The 18,833-nt window shown below is 49.8% G+C and overlaps 1 protein-coding gene across 5 annotated transcripts in view; it reads left to right on the top strand.

The window, feature by feature from the left end:
• Positions 1–18,833, top strand: part of LOC121870412 (endophilin-B1-like) — a gene marked incomplete at its 5' end in the record, with an annotated part of 148,037 nt that overhangs the window by 16,334 nt on the left and 112,870 nt on the right. For 2 of the 5 annotated variants that reach the window (XM_042372250.1, XM_042372254.1), the window contains 2 exon segments: positions 465–497; positions 3,755–3,834. In XM_042372250.1, coding sequence (XP_042228184.1) covers positions 465–497; positions 3,755–3,834 — 113 coding nt within the window. 5 annotated transcript variants of the gene reach the window in all.

Here is an 18,833-nt window from a genome sequence, read left to right as displayed (position 1 = left end):
AGTACAGCGTGATACAGGTGCAGTGGAACTGGGACCGTGTATGACCGAATGAGATAACGGCAGTTACAGAGAGGGAGTTTCACATCAAATTCGCTCTCATTAATACAACATTTTAAATGTAATGTAACATGGGAACTATGCAGAATCTGACATTTTACCATTGAGACATTGTGGTTTAGAATTATCTAAGGATTTCATCCTACAATTTAATGTACTCTTTGCTGAATCACCCTGTATATCGTCTCCCTTTCCAAGTGCATTAACGTTGGCCTTGAAAATCCAACGTTGCCACGATCTTGGAATGGGTTGGGAGACATATCACACTCGGCATATATTTTATTTCCACCTTTTTTATATTAGACTTGATTGTATACTACTGGATAGGTAGGTGAATACAAAATGAATTCAAACATATTTTTTGTTTATTTACTTACATGTGGCAATTCTAAATGGAATGTGACTAGCAGAGGCCTCTGCTCCACACCAAACATGCCGCGGTGAGTTTCAGACTTCACTTACATAAAATAACTTAAATTTACATAATTCTACACTTATTTTACTATTTATTGTACTCAAATATGTAGATATTAGTCACTGAGGCAATTTTAGGAGTCAACACTTGACATATGCTATCAGGTAAGGCGTAAATTTATACAGTACAGTTTTACCACATGTACGCTGTCACAATCCCGCCACTACAAGATGTGCTGGTACTAAACCCTAAAATAATGACAAATTACCTTCTTCTTTTTCGGGGAATAGCCCACCCTGGCACAGGTCATCGACCCACAATGGGGTGGGGGGGGGGGGATATATAAGAGAAAAAATTTATTAAAAATTTAAGAGAAAAAGACTAAATTAATATACAGTACACCACAAAGATGCCGGAAAACCAGCTTTTGAAGTGAGACAGATTGTATGAGTATGGAAACACAGAAAAAGGCAAAGCTTCCACAGTTTGGCTGTGTGAAGAAAGACGGATGTACCATAACGGGTTTTTCTAGTGTAACCGACATCCACACAAATGGTGGGTACCGCAGGCAAGATGAGTGTTATGAGCCTACTGCCTTGTCAATGGTACACAGAGTGCCAAATCCACCGAATATTGCCTGTTAAAGTACTGTAAAAGAGAGAGAGTGAAGCAACATTGCGGCGAAGAGAAAGGGAAGAGAGATTATCAACTATAGGCGGAGAGTTGAATAGAAGAGCCACCCCAGATATGAGACCAATACTCCACTATTTACAAGATTGTAAATTTTTAAAAGATATATACTTTCGATATACACCCTAAATATGGTGTCCCTTACCTTAACAGACATTAATCTTTGCCCTAAACCTTGTACAATAGGGGTATTAAGTGACAGTAGTGATGCCCACAGAGCACAGAATCCCCATTTTTTCAACTTTCCTCCTGAATTTTGCCAAGTGAGCTGAAGATCATTAAACCAAACAATTGCAGATCGTTAAACAGCAAAGTGTGTTAAAAATTTTAAATTGCTAAACCGAATTATCACTGTGTGAGCGATGGGTACCTGTACTGTATTGTAATTCCTGTAAAACTAAAAAAATAAACACACCAACAGAACAACCCTTCAGGAACTCATATTTCAGAACTGTTCATTTGGTAGTTTAATAGAGAACTAGGTAAAGGAAGTTCAGCTGTGGACAACCTACTATTTTATTCATTATCAAATTTTCAAGTACGTACTGTACTGGGTGTAGATATGAATGTCATGAGAATTTATATATATATATATATATATATATATATATATATATATATATATATATATATATATATATATATATATATATATATATATATATATATATATATACTGTATATATTTATTCATTTGGCTTGTATAATAAATGATACAATGGTGTGGACCGGTATAGATAAATACAAAATTACCGAGATTTTTTTCTATTTTACTTATTTATCAGTATGTGTGATAACATCAGTATTTTATTATCAAAGGTAAGAATTTTTTATACTACACTACTGTTCCTGTATATATTAATGATTGATTAAAATCACTGAAGAATTATCAATTTCTGCATCTGCTAGAAAAAATTATGCTTACATTAGAATAATACCTAATACACTAGTGTTTATGAACAATTTATATTTGTGATTAATTTTTAATTGTGGGAAGCACAGCTTATTCCTCACAGTTATATCTTAACAGTATGTAAGATGTGATTAGGAGCACCAAAATTAAGTGCTTTAACTCAAGAAGGACTAAAAGTTTTCATTTAAATAATGAATAATTTGTGAACTAAACGGAGTTGCATTTTATCTTGTCCCTAGCTTCAGGCAGAGCAGGAACTGATAGAAGTAAGCAAATAGTTACTTTCTAGTTTTAGGCAGTTTTAGATAACGTTAGAAATATATTTTTTCTAGTCAGCAACAACACAGATATAATGGGATGTTATATGATAAGTAATTCATTCACTGCAGAAGTAAACAAAAAGGCATATCTGGACTGTTGCATGTACACACAAACAATTGAGTACCATCTTATCAGCTTATTGTAGTTTGCTAACTGAAACAATACTTTTCTTGTGCATTTAGCTTGCATGCAGTACCAGCCTGTGCTGTGGTAACTTTGTACTGTCTTCTTTTATTTTTTTTTTATTTTTTTTTTTTTGTTTTTTATTAATATGCTTTCATGTATAATTTTACCGGTTCATTAGTATTTAAAATAAGGACAATAACACTGGAATGCAGTTGAAAAATTACAGTTGCTCGTTTTACCATTCTACTGTTGTAAAATGAAACTAGAATCTTTGATAAAACTAAAGTAGATATCTGTTATTGGAGCCTAAAGAGTGTGATAATGGTGTGATTGGACAAAATAAAAGTATGGTATAACCTCATAAATCCAGCCATCTTGAGACCGAGACAGTTGCAAGGTCATTTCCCGGATGCTTCCCCTTGAAACCATGAAGTATAGTATATCTTATGTTGAAATTGTTGAGGTGAATTTCCATATCAGCGTGAAAGTAGGCATTACCACCTTCAACTGTAAAATGCCTGAGCTGGGTGTGTAGTAGGTAACAGTTATGGACCCCAAAAGCAGTATGTGACTGGATTTGTTATGTTGAAATTATTTATAAATGTGTGAGTTAGCCATGAATACCTGGTGTCCCAGCTGCCACCAGGCTAACTTAAGCAAATTTTATGCATGGATGCCCTTACTCTCACCAGCCCACTTTTACAATAATGGGAACTGGGCTTTCAAGTGCTCTTTTAGCTGGGAAGAAAGAGTCACTACTCTCTGAGGTTATCAAAGATTACCCACCTGCCCTTCAAACTGCTGGAATAATGTTTAAAAATTGAAAAGAAATTATTTTAGTATTGACAGGGTTTTAAGAGTTGCTGAAGAGCTGTGTCAATGTTTTAAGGACTCTTGAAGGACAACTGCTAATATTTTGCAGAAGTGTGGATCAAGCTGTAAGGTGTTCACCTCACCTTATACATTTTCAATAATTAAAAAAAAAAAAGTTAGTTTTGGTTCTAGGGAAAGCAACTGAGGAAAGATGGTTCAAACAATGGTAAATGTATATACTACTGTATCATGTAGTGTTCATCATTAATCAAGTCTTGTAGAAAATATGTACATCTTTGTTGCTGTTCCTTGGAATAGTAATGTTCTTAAGAGATAACTAACTAGTAGGTATTCAATATACAGGTATGATGTAAAACTTTAAATGTAGAATTTCTAACTCAAAAATATTTAATTTTCAGGCTGAAACAGACTTAAGAAAGGCCCAGGCAGATTTTGACAGACAGGCAGAGATAACAAAACTTCTGTTAGAGGGTGTGAGGTGAGTAGAGTAAACGATGTTAAGACATTGAGTGTCCATCTTATTTTTCTTTCTTATTTCCGAATAGATCAACAAGTATACAGTACAGTATGGTATGGTACAATACAGTACAGTGGTCCCTCGGTTAACGAACACAATTCGTTCCAGAGGGTCGTTTGTTAACCGAAAATTTCATTAACCAAATCCATTGTTTCAATGGGATATTGGGTAATTGGTTCCAGCTCACCGAAAATTACATACAAAGTAAAAAAAAAATGCAGTAAAGTACACCTACTTTGAGGTGTGTATGTAGAAGGCTCCTGGTTGATGATGCTGATGGGAATTTGAAGTGGGGGTGGAGGAGGAGAAGGGAGAAGAGAAGGAAGTGGGGGTGGAGGAGAAGCATTTTACTGCTTCTTGGAAGGTGAGTCACCTTCCATAATAATGTCAGGAACCTCTGGACTGACAGATTCTCCAACAGAAAAATCCTCTCTCCTTTTTTAAGAGGAAGGCTGAGGGGAAGCATTTTTCTCCCGCTACCTTTTAGAGAAGAAACTGTAAATTTTTTGTTGTGGGGTATTTCTCCTCCTGATCATTAGCTGGTTCTTGAAGAAGGAGACCACTTTGTCCTCCACAGTACATAAAATCGGTTCTGTTGTTTCCACATCAGGGTGCCTTGAAACCGGTTTCCTGAACATCTCCCAGTGGTGAACAACATCTTTTAAGTCTGAAGAAGACATATGGTCATCACTAGACTTTCGGCACAACTGTCAAACATGTCACCTCCCCTTCCTCCCTCCCTCCCTCTCCCCCATCTTCCCAGCCAGGGTTTGGTGGTTTTAGGTTTACAGTTTTTATCTTATATAATATCACAAACTAAAGTTAGGAGAATATAATTTTCATTACTAGAATCCTTGCAAGACAGAGAATAATTTGAATATAAATGTCGTATATTTTGCACGAGATAAAAATTTTAGCCCTTTGTAATAAAATTAATGAGTGTTTCTTTTAACATAATACAGTACAGTCATGCGCCGGTTAACGTCCGATCGCATATACGTCCGTGCCCCCCCCCCCCACAGAAAAAAACAACAACACTTCCGTGACGCCTGCTGGACCACCACTCCACGACCCCCTGACAGAGACACGATGATCCTCCCCATACTGGCCAGATATTATGTGTTAAAGGAGTATCCTTCCTTCCTTAGGCTTTAGTAAGCATTTGCCTCCAGGTGTAATGTTAACCTACATCTATTAAGGATAAAATCTTTCACCTACAAATTGACAATAACACATTTCCCAGTTGCAATTGGGGTTGCAATTTCAAATTCTGTGTCATTACTAAGGAATAACGAAGTCTCTGGTGCACTCTTAAGATTGAGAGAAATCGAAGGACTCAGGCGTCCTGAAGCGAGAGAAAACGGACTCCTATGATGGGGGACTCAAATAAAGAAAGACATAGCTGCATGTTTTGTGGACTACAGTACAGTCATGCGCCGGTTAACGTCCTAGATACGTTCTCGGAAACGTGACGTTAACCGAAATGGACGTTGTCCGATCATCACATAAACTTTTTATTTATACTTATGTGTATGTGGAATACTATATACGTACATATACACTTTTAGTCTTGAATCACTACTGTAATGTGATACAGGTGATTAATTTTTATTTCTTGTGCAAAATACATGACGTTTATATTAAAATTATTCACTGTTTTACAAGGATTCCAGCAACGCCAAGCACATGGGGGAGAGGGTGGGAGGGGGCATGGGGGGAGGGGAGGTAGTACGTTTGACAGTTGCCACAGGCCCAGGTCTAACGCGTGTATATTTATCAGTTCTTAGGTGACTAAGCTTCTCTCTTATAAAAAGCCAGTGATATGACCCGGGTGAATATAATTAACATAGCTGGGATTCTTGTAACATACTGATTAATTTGAATATAAACATGCTATAATTTGCACTAGACAAAACAATTTTAGTACCGTAATCAAATTAGTACATGTGCACTCCAGCTTTACACTAAGAAATCTATGTAAATGTACCCGAAAATACAGTTGAAAAACTTTTTTATAAAATGTACTACAGTACTGTACACTAATGTACAAAATGTTTTATCTCGTGAGCAAAATATATGACGTTTATATTCAAATTCTTGGCTGTCTTGCAAGGATTCCAGCAATGCAAATTATAATCTCCTAACTTTAGTCTGAGATATTTTATAAGATAAAAACTGTAAGCCTAAAAGCCTGGCTGGGGGGGAGGGGGGACGTAGCCAGCCACGCCAGCGAGGGGTTGGTGGGGGGGTTGAGGTGATAAGTTTGAGACGAAGGTCTCTGTGTGTTTATTTAACACTCCTACTAAGCTTCTCTCATTTTAAAATGCCAGTGATATGACCTTGGAGAATATAATTAACATACCTGGGATTCTTGTAAGATACTGATTTATTTGAATATAAACATGTTGTAATTCGCACTAGACCTAACAATTTTAGTACCGTAATCAAATTAGTACATGTGCACTCCACCTTTGCACTTAAGTCATTTACAGTGTTTCTTTTACGTTTCTTTTAGTATGGTGTGTGCTTGTAAATGTATGAAAATAAATGAAGAAATTTATGTAAATCTACCCAAAAATACAGTAGAAATTTTTTATATAAAATGTACTACAGTATTGTACACTGATGTACTACATTTTTTATATCTTGAGCAAAATATATGACGCTTATATTCAAATTAATCTCTGTGTTGCAAGGATTTCAGCAATGCAAATTATATTATCCTAACTTTAGTCTGAGATATTATATAAAATAAACATAAAGAAATCACCAATCTTTTATCTTGGAACACGAGGTGTGGTGGGAAGACCTGGGGGGGGCGGGGACAGAATGTCTGGCGTTTGTTTGTTTGTTTGTTTGTTTATTTATTTATTTATTTATTTATTTGAGATAAGATTTGACAGTTGGCGCTGAAGGCCTGTCTGTGTGTTTATTGTTCATTACTTAAGAGTGACTAAGCTCTTCTCATAATTTTCCACCCAAACGACTTGGGTGAATATAACTTACATTGGAGGGATTCTTGTAAGATAGTAATTTATTTGAATGTTTTTTTTTTCAATTTAAATTTTAATTGTTTATTCCTTGATAGAGGAAGTGGGATGCTAGTGCTGTCACTTGGTACCCCTGTACCATAACACCAGAAGCAACTGGCCAGTGTCACAAGTATGTACAGTACAGTACAGTCATCCCTTGGTTATCGTGCCTAATTGGGACCCTGCCGATAACGAAAGTACAGAACCTATGGGATTTATTCTAATTGGTTCATTTACCCAAGACCCAACCCCAAGTTTCCCATTTTACGACCATTTAGACCCACTAAATATATATATATAATGTTATGGTAAATATCATAAACACACATAGGCATGGCTAGGTTTATTACAAAGTGATGAAAAGGGTACGCTTAATACTGTAGTCCACAAAACATGTAGCTATGCTTTTTTTATTTGGTCCCCCATCATACGAGTCCGTTTTCTCTCACATCAGGACGCCTGAGTCCTCCGTTTTCTCTCTTAATCTTAGAGTGCACCAGAGACTTCACTATACTTAGTAATGCCACAGAATTTGAAATTGCAACCCCAATTGCAACTGGGGTTGCAATTGTTGAGGCAACTAGATATGTCTGATTACAGCAAATGTGTTATTGTCAATTTGTAGGTGAAAGATTTTATCCTCAATAGATGTAGGTTAACATTACGCCTGGAGGCAAATGATTAAAAAAAGCCTAAGGAAGGAAGCATATTCCTTTAACACATAATATCTTACCTGGAGGCAAATGCTTACTAAAAGCCTAAGGAAGGAGGATACTCCTTTAACACATAATATCTGGCCAGTATGGGGAGGATCATCGTGTCTCCGTCAGGGGGTCGTGGAGTAGTGGTCAGCAGGCATAACGTTTTTTTTTTTTGGGGGGCCGCAGGACGTATATCTGATCGGACGTTAACGGCTCTATGACTGTATTGAGCATACCCTTTTTCATCACTAAATGTTCGTAGAGTTGGGAAACTTGGGGTTGGTCTTGAAGTGCCTAAACAAAAGCTCATTCAGGTATGCGTGTTCAAGGGATGATTGCTGGTGACTAATTAAATTAATATTCAAATATGGGACGTGGGACGTAAGTGGCCTAGGCGGGCACAGTCACGTTTGCGTCATACTTCCACCAACACCTCCTTCACTCCACCACCAGGCCTCCCTCACACCACCACTAACACCTTCACGCAACACCCACACCCTCCCTCACACCAACACCTCCCTCCACCAACACCTCCCTCACACCAACACCACCTCCCTCCACACCACCACCGACACCTCCCTCACACACCCAACACCCACCTCCCTCCACACCAACACCCACACCTCCCTCACACCAGCACCTCCCTCCCACCAACACCTCCCTCACCACCCCAACCCTCCCTCCCACACACCACCACCGACACCTCCCTCCCACCACCACTAACACCTTCACACCACCACCGACACCTCCCTCACACCACCACCGACACCTCCCCTCCACCAACACCTCCCTCACACCAACACCCACCTCCCCTCCCTACCTCCCTCACACCAACACCTCCCTCCACCAGCTTACCTCCCTCACACCAACACCCACACACCTCCCTCCTACACCACCGACACCTCCCTCCCACACCAACACCCACACCTCCCTCACCCAGCACCCACCTCCCCTCACCTGCTACCTCCTCACACCAACACCCCCTCCCCTCACACCACCACCGACATCTCCCTCACACCAACACCTCCTCACCAGCACCCACACCTCCCCTCACACCACCACCGACACCTCCTCCACCTGACCGACACCTCCCCTCCCACAACACCTCCCCTCACCTGTCCACCTCCCTCCACCAACACCTCCCCTCCCACCAACCTCCCTCACACCAACACCTCCCCTCCCAACACCTCCCTCACACCACCACCTCCCTCACACCACCACCTCCCTCACACCACCACCTCCCTCCCACACCACCACCAACACCTCCCTCACACCAACACCTCCCTCCCACACCAACACCTCCCTCACACCACCACCGACACCTCCCTCACCAACACCTCCCTCACACCGACACCTCCTTCACACCACCACCAACACCTCCCCTCACACCACCACCTTTCTCCCTCACACCAACCCCTCCCTCACCACCACCAACACCTCCCTCCCACCAACACCTCCCTCCTCCCTCCTCTTGGCCTCCCTCACACCAACACCTCCCTCACACCATACCTCCTCACACCAGCCTCCCTCACGACACCGACACCTCCCCTCACACCACCACCGACACCTCCCTCCACACCACCACCGACACCTCCCTCACACCACCACCATCCCCCTCCCTCACACCACCAACACCTCCCCTCCACACCACCACCGACACCTCCCTCCCACCACCGACACCTCCCTCACCTACCACCGACACCTCCCTCACACCACCTCCCTCACACCACCACACCTCCCCACCACCACCGACACCTCCCTCACACCACCGACACCTCCCTCACCACCACCGACACCCCTCCCTCACACCACCACCGACACCTCCTCCCACCACCAACACCTCCCTCACACCACCACCGACACCTCCTCACACCACCACCTCCCTTCACACCACCACCGACACCCCTCACACCACCACCGACACCTCCTCCACCCCACCACCACCGACACACTCCCTCACACCACCACCAACCCACCTCCCTCACACCACCACCAACACCTCCTTCACACCACCACCGACACCTCCCTCACACCACCACAACACCTCCCTCCTACAAACACCTCCCCTCCCACACACCACCACCTCCTTCACACACCACCACAACATCTCCCCTCCACATCAACACCTCCTCTCCACCACCAACACCTCCCTCACACCCTCCCTTCACCTACCGACACCTCCCTCACACCACCATCAACACCTCCCCTCACCAGCTACCTCCTTCACACCAACACCTCCCTTCACTACCACCAACACCTCCCTCACATCAACACCTCCCCTCCACCACCTCCCCTCACACCACCACAAACACCTCCCTCCCTACCAACACCTCCCTCACACCACCACCAGCACACTCCCTCACCTACCGACACACCTCCCTCACACCACCACCAACACCTCCTCCCACCTACCTCCTTCACACCATCGCCAACACCTCCCTCCACACACCACCACCAGCACCTCCCTCACACCACCACGACACCCCTCCCCTCCACCACCACCAACACCTCCCTCACACCAACACCTCCCTCACACCACCACCAACACCTCCCCTCACCACCGACACCTCCCTCCCCACACCACCACCAACACCTCCCTCCACACCAACACCTCCCTCACCTGCCTGCACCTCCCTCACACCAACACCTCCTCACCACCACCAACACTTCCTCACAGCACCACCAACACCTCCCTCACACCAACACCTCCCCTCACCTGCCCCTCCCTCCACACCAACACCTCCTCCTGCTTACCTCCTTCACACCACCACCAACCTCCTCCCAACCTCCCTCCCCAACACCTCCTCACCACCAACACCTCCCTCCTGCTTACCTCCCCTCCCACCTCCCTCCACAACACCTCCTCAACCTCCAACACCTCCTCCTTCCTCCGCCTCCCTCACCAACATCCTCACGCATCCCTCCCAACCTCCTCCCACCCATCAGCCACCTGGCTTCCTCCCTACGCACCTCCTTCACACCACCACAAACCTCCTCCACACCACCAACGCATCACTCACACCACCACCAACGCCTCCCTCACCACCACCAACACCTCCCCTCCACACCACCAACACCTCCCTCACACCACCACCACACCTCCCTCACACCACCACCGACACCTCCCTCACACCACCACCATACCTCCCTCACCACAAACCTCCTCACACCACCACCAACACCTCCTCACACCTCCTCCCAACACCTCCTCCCACCACCACCGACACCTCCTCACACCACCTCACCCACCACCTCCTCACACCTCCTCACCAACACCTCCCTCACCAACCTCTACACCAACACCTCCCTCACCGACACCTCCCCTCCTTCCCTCACACCACCACACCTCCCTCCACACCACCTGCGACACCTCCTCACCTCCTCCTGCACTCCTCACACCTCCCTCACACCACCGACACCTCCTCACACACCACCGACACCTCCCTCACACCACCACCGACACCTCCTCCACCTACCGACACCTCCCTCCACACCACCACCGACACCTCCCTCCCACCAACACCTCCTCACACCACCACCTCCTTCACACCTCCTCACACCACCACCGACACCTCCCTCACACCACCACCTCCTCCTACACCTCCTTCACCACCGACACCTCCTCCACACCACCTCTTCCACCACCACCTCCTTCACACCACCTCCCTCATCACACCTCCTCACCACCAACACCTCCTCACACCACCTTCACACCACCGACACCTCCCTCACCACCACCTCCTCCTCCTTCACACCTCCTCACACCTCCCTCCACACCACCATCATCATTCACACGCATCCTCACACCTGCAGCCTCCCCTCACACCACCACCTCCTTCACACCTGCCGCACCTCCACTCACATCAACACCTCCACTCCACACCACCTCCTCACCTACCACCGACACCTCCCTCACACCACCACCAACACCTCCCTCCTGCTTACCTCCCTCCCACCACCACACCTCCCTCACCTGCACCTCCCTCACACCAACACCTCCTTCACCATCACCACACCTCCCTCCACACCACCACCAGACACCTCCCTCTCACCACCACCAACCTCCCTCCTGACACATCATTCCTCCCTCTTACCTCCGCCACCAACATCCCTCACTTATCTGCCACCACACCTCCTCACACCACCACCTCCCTCCACACCACCACCAAACACCTCCTCCCACCACCGACCTCCACTCACACCACCACCAACACCTCCTTCACACCACCACCGACACCTCCCCTCACACCAACACCAACACCTCCTCACACCACCACCAACACCTCCCTCACCAACACCTCCTTCACACATTTACCTCCTCACCACCTCACCTCACCAACACCCACCTCCCCTCACCTCCCTCCCTTTACCACCCACCACCTAACACCTCCCTCCTTTCCATCCCACCCCATCCCATCACTTCACACCAGCACATCCTTGCCTCCGCCGCATCCTCACTACGCCAGCCCTCATCACTAGCACCAGCCTCCACCCCACACACCACCTCAACATCCCCTCCACACCTACACCAGCACACTCCCTCACACTACACCACACCCACTCCTCACTACCACCAACACCTCTACATCCCTCTCCCACCACACTCCCTCACACCACCACCTCCTCCCTCCCCCACCCACACCTCCTCACTACACCTCCCTGCACCACCACCTCCCTCCCACCACCAACACCTCCCTCACCACACTCCTCCACCACCACCTCCCCTCACCTACCACACCTCCTCACCCCACCACCACCTCCTCACCACCACCCTCCCTCACCACACTCCTCCTCCACCTCCTCCTCACCTCCCTCCTCCTCACCTCCATCGCATCATCGCATCATTCACTCAGAATCAACCTTATCCCTCCTTCCTGCAACAGCCCCTCCTCACCTCCCCTCCCACCACCAACACCTCCTCCACTGTGACAACACCTCTCACCTCACCTGTGCCTCCTCCACCACCTACCTCCCCTCCCACACCAACACCTCCTCACCAACACCTCCTCACTAACACCTCCTCACCCACCTCCTTACCTCCCCTCCACACCACCTAACACCTCCTCTTACCTCCTCCCACACCAACACCTCCTCTTTACCTCCCTCCCTTTTGTCCTCTTTGCCTACCTCCTCACCACCACCTCCCCTCATTTTGCCTCACACACCTCCCTCACACCACACCCTCCTCCCCCTCTGACACATCACACACATCCCTCCTCCTACATCACTCACCAAACGCCCACATCATCTTCTGCATCCCTCCTCACCCTCCATGCACCCACTCCTCCACCACCCACCTCCCCTCCACCAGCACCCACCTCCTCCACACCACAACACCTCCCCTCCACCAGCACATCTCCTCAACCACACCTCCTCACATCCAGCAACACCTCCTCCTCTTCCCTGCCTCCCCTGCCTAACACCTCTTCAACATCCCTCCCCAACACCTCCTCCCACCACCAACCTCCTTCACCACTTTCTTCCTTTTCCCTCACACCACTACCAACACCTCCCTCACATGTTCCACCACCTCCCTCACCAGCCTCCTCACCCACCACCAGTCCTCCACACACACCTCCCTCCCACACCACCACCTCCCTCCCACCACCACCAACACCTCCCTCACACCAGCCCTCCCTTCACACTGCTTGTCCCTCACACCACTAACATCTCCTCACCCAACACCCATCTTGACTCCTCTTGCCACCTCCTTTCCTCACATGTTTTATCCTCACTGGCTTCCTCTCACTTCTATATTTATCCTCCACCTAACACCAACCATCCCTCCTTTCCACACCTCCTTCACCCCTACCTTTCCCCAACTCCTCACCCCTGCTAACCTCCCTCATCCCACCAACCCTCCCTCCACACCAACACCTCCCCTCTTCCCTACCAACACCTCCCTCTACACCTACCTCCCCACCACCTCCTCACCCCACCACCAACATCCCCTCACCTACCAACACCTCCCTCCCCCACACCTCCTCCCACCTCCTCTTTTACCACCCACCAACTTACCTCCCTCACCCCACCACATCCTCCCCTCACCTCCTCACCTCCTCACCTCCACCTCCTCCTCTTTTATCCCTCCTCCCCTACCAACATCTCCTCCACTCATCCCTCACCAGCCATCATCCTCCATCAGCTCCACGCACCACCAGCACCCTCCTCCGCATATTGCCCACCTCCCTCACACCACCACCAGCCTCCCTCACACACCACCAGCCACCCTCCTCCATCAGCACCAACACTCCCTCCTTGCCTCCTCACACCTACCACACCTCCCTCACTCCTCTTTTACCACCAACACCTCCCCTCCACCTCCAACACCAACACCATCCTCGTCAGCACCACCTCCCTCCCAACTTGAACACGTCCTCTCACCTCCACCAACACCTCCTCTCCTGCTTATTCACATACTCTTTAACACCCACATCCTCCTCCAGCTTACCTCCCTCCTGTACCTCCTCCACCACCTCCTCACCAACACCCACACCTCCTTCCTGCCTCCACGCACTCCTCCACTGTGCCTTCATCTGCTGCCAGCATCCTCACCAGCATCATCCCTTCACCTGCAACTCATCACGCTCCTCATCATCGCACCACGCCTCCTCACGTGCATCTCAGCATCTCCTCCGCACCAGCAATACACCTCCTCACGTCAGCTCAACACCTCCTCGTACCTACACCTCCCTCACCAAGCACCCACCTCCTCCACACCCACACCTCCCTCACACCAACACCTACCTCCACCAACACCCACACTCCTCACACCCACCTCCTGCATCAACACCAGCACCTACCTTACACCAACACCACACCTCCCCTCACACTCCTCACACCCACCTGCCTCCACTCCGCCATCAGCACCTCCACTCCTCCTGCCTCCTCCTTCCCACCTCCTGTGTCATCACATCGTCCTGCCTCTCCTCACGTCATATTTTGTCCCTCCTCCTCCCTCCCACGCAGCACACTCCTCCGCCAGCGCATCATGCACGCCTGCCACCTCCTCCACCTGCTTCCTCACCGCCAACACATTCCTCCACACCTACCTCCTCTTTTACCTCCTCACCAACACCTCCCTCCACCAACAATCACCTCCCTCACACCAACCTCCCTCTCCCACCTGCACCTCCTCCACACCACCACCTCCTCAAACCTGCACCTCCTCACACCTACCTCCACCTCCTCACCACCTCCTCTCCTCCTCACATCACCTCCTCTCTAACACCTCCCTCCTCTTTGCCCACATATTTACCTCCCTCACCTCACATCACATCACATCAACATCATCTTTCGAGCCCAATGCCATCGCCTGCCTGCATCCTATCACTTGTCAGCAATAACGCCTCCCTCTTTCCAGCTTACCCATTTCACCTCCTTCACTGCCAGCTTTGTCCCACCACCAACCTTACTCCACTTACTATGTCACCTCCCTCACCAGCTTCCTCCCTCACCAACACCTCCTCCCATCCTTCCTCACACCAGCATAACCTCCTCACCTCATCAACACCTCCTCACACCTACCCATGCACCTCCACTATGCTTACACACACCTCCTATCACCAGACATCCTCCCATCTCTTTAACCAGACATCACTTCATTTCAACGCCAGGCATCTCTTTCCTCAGCCATCACTCTTTGCCTACCAGCCTGCACTCTGCCTCAACACCTCATTCATCCTAACACCGCATCCTCCTTCCAGCACCCTCCTTACATCCACTCCCTCACCATCATCACGCCACACATCCCTATCTGCGACGCATCCCTCACGCAATGACCACACTCCTCACCTGCAACACCTCTCTCACTGTCACATCACTTCCACCTCCTCACACACCAACACTCCTCTTTCTCCTCCTGCCTCCCTTCAACACCTCCTCCTGTTACCTCCCTCCCTCCACCTCCTTTGGCCTCCCTCTGTCACATCATCATGCAACATCATCTCACAGCACTCACTCCTCACCAGCACTCTTGCATGGCCTCCCTCGCATCCAGCACCAACACCTCACTCCATTGGCTTCAACACATCCTCTCCTCTACACCACCTTTACCAACACCTCCCTCACACCAACCTCTCTCCCTGCCCCACCTCCCTCTAACACCTCCTCCACACAACACCTCCTCCACGCAACCTCCTCATCACATTTTACCTACTCTGTTACCAACATTCCTCCTCCTCGCAACTACTAACCTCCTCACGTCAACACCTCCACTCTCCTCTTTAACCATCACCAACACCTCCTCCTATCACGACCCACGCTCATCCTGCGCAACGCATCATCACGCTTCAACCAGCGCATCTCCTCTGATATTGCCTCCTCCGCCGCCGCCAAACGCTTCCTCGACCTGCAACCACTTATCACTCACCACCTCCTACCGCTCATTCCTAACGCAGAACACTCCTCACCCACCACCAGCATCACTCACACACCACCAACGCCTCCTCCACACCAACAGCTCTCCTCCGCACCAGCGCTCACTCCTGCACCACCAACACCTCCTCACCTAACACCGCACCTCCTCCTGCCCACCTACCTCCTTAACCTGCCTCCTGCTTACCTCCTCCAGCCTCCTCCTCTTTACCTCCTCCACACCTCCCCAATTGTCACGCTCCTCACCAGCTCAACTCATCCCCTCCACGTCGGCCAGCGATCTCTCGGTGCCAGCTCATCATTGGCGCCCAGGCATCTCCGTCGCCACTACTCCTCACCTGGCAACAGCATCATCCTCCAGCAACAGCTCCCTCTCCACGCCAGTGACGATCCTCGCTCCGAGTGGCATCATTTTGCCGACAGCTCATCACATCCAATGCCTCCTCACCTCCTCACTTCTTCCCACATCCCTCCCACCAACACCATCACTCCTCACCAGCAACCACATCCTCACCACCTCCTCCCTCACACCTACCCACAACACCTCCCATACACCCCTCCTCCTCCCTCCTACTCTTACACCTCCTCCACCAACGCCTCCTCTCACCAACAATCCTCACCTCCTCTTTACGTCAACACCAACACCTCCTCCACTGCTTGCCCCTCCTCCACACCAACAACAACACCTCCCTCATCAACACCTCATCACCTCCTCCCACCAACACCTCCTCACATCAACCTCCTCACACCTACATCCCATCTCCTCCTCCGCACCGCGCCTACTCAGCTTCCTCCCAACGACCTCCTCCCCAGACACATCCTCACACCACCAGCACACTCCCTCCTTAACACCCACCTCCATCATCCATCACCAACCTCCTCACACCACCTCCCTCACACCAACACCAACCTCCACCACCACCAACCTCCTCTTGCCCTCCCCTCCACCAAACCTACACCTCCCTCACACCACCAACACCTCCTCATCACACACCTCCTCACCCACCAACACCTCCTCCCAACACGTCCTCCCACCTGTACCTCCTCCTCCTCCCCTGTCCTCACCTTGTCCTCCACCCCACCAGCACCTGCTTACATCCCTTACATCCCTCCAGTCAGCACCAACTGCCTGCAGCCACGCCAGCCTTGCATCCTCCCCGCACCAGCACCACGCATCACTCACTGCCACCAGCGCATCCTCCACACCACCACCAAGCTTTATCCCTCACCAACACCCACACCTCACACTCACGTCCAGCACCAACACATCCTCCACCACCACTGCTTTGCTCCCTCCCAGCATCCCTCACACCACCAACCTCCTCACATCCAGCACCAACACCTCCTCCTCCAGCACCAACACCTCCTCCACACACCTCCCTCCCCCAGCCACCCCACCTCCCCTCACCCACCACCCACCTCCCTCACACCCCTTAGCCACACCTCCCTCCCCTCCTCACATCAACACCCTCCCCAACACCTCCTCAGCCTACCAACACCTCCTCCCACCAACACCTCCTCACACCAACACCTCCCCTCATCCTTTTATCTCCCATCAACACCACCTCCCTCACTGCTTACGCATCCCTCCGCAACACATCATCACTGCTTTATCATCTTTACATCACAACTATCCTCCTTGACATCACATCACATGCATCCTTCCATCACACTCAGGCCACCACCAGCACTCCTCCACACCAACACCACACTCCCTCCTGCCCTCCATACCAACAACCACCTCTCCTCACACCACCACCTCCTCACACCACCAACACACTCCTCACAACACCTCCTCACCCACCACCTCCCTCACACCTTCCCTCCCTGCAACTCAAACCTCCCTCCCAGCTCCTCCTCCCATCGCTTCCACCTCCCTCACCTCCCCTCACACCTCCTCACCTCCCTCCCACCAACAACCTCCTCTGTGCACACACATCACATCACATCACACAACTGTTGCCCGCATCCTCCATCTGACATGACACTCCCCTCACCAGCACCCACGCATCCTCACTGCACCAGCACCTCCTCCACACCAGCACCTCCCTCCACACCACCACCAACGCCTCCCTCACATCAACACACCAACACCTCCCTCATCACTTCCACACCACCTCCCTCCACCAACACCTCCTCCACACCACCACCAACACCTCCTCACCACCTCCCTCACCAACACCCCTCCACACCCAACCTCCTCCACACCTTTGTCCCACCAGGCCTCCTCACCAACACCCTCCTCCACACCTCCCACCTCCTCACAACAACCACCTCCACCAACCTCCTCCTGCCACATCACCCAACACCACATCCCTCATCACCAGCAATACACCTCCATCACGTCAGCACATCATCACCAGCACTTACATATCACGAGGCTCCTCACCAGCGCAGCCCGCCTGCCTCACTTAGCCCACGCATCACACTCACACCCACATCTCCTCACATCCAGCACCAGCTTGCCTGCCTTGCACCAGCACCCACACACTCCTCACCACTCCCCTCCACACCAACCTTACACCTCCTCCACACCTGCCAACACCTCCTCACACCAACAACCACCTCCTCACCACACTTACCTCCTCCTGCCCACCTCCCTCCCCTCCTCCTCACTGTACCTCCACTCCTGGCCTCCTCACCAGCATCATATCATCACTGTGTGCATCTATCTTGTAACATCATCTTTCAGACGGCCATCATCGCTTGACCGCCGCGCATCATCGAATGCCATACGAGCGCATCATCGCCAGGCGCATCATCGCCAGCGCATCTCATCGTCGCGTCGGTTCTGCGCGCATCGCGCGTCGACGCCGCATCCGCTCGCCAGCGCTTACGCGTCATGCATCAT

This window comes from Homarus americanus, unplaced genomic scaffold, assembly GCF_018991925.1.
Source record: "Homarus americanus isolate GMGI-L3 unplaced genomic scaffold, GMGI_Hamer_2.0 scaffold40856, whole genome shotgun sequence".
NCBI lineage: Eukaryota > Metazoa > Arthropoda > Malacostraca > Decapoda > Nephropidae > Homarus > Homarus americanus.
The sequence above is the reverse complement of the archived record's forward strand: the minus strand, read 5'-3'. Positions and strand labels throughout refer to the sequence as shown.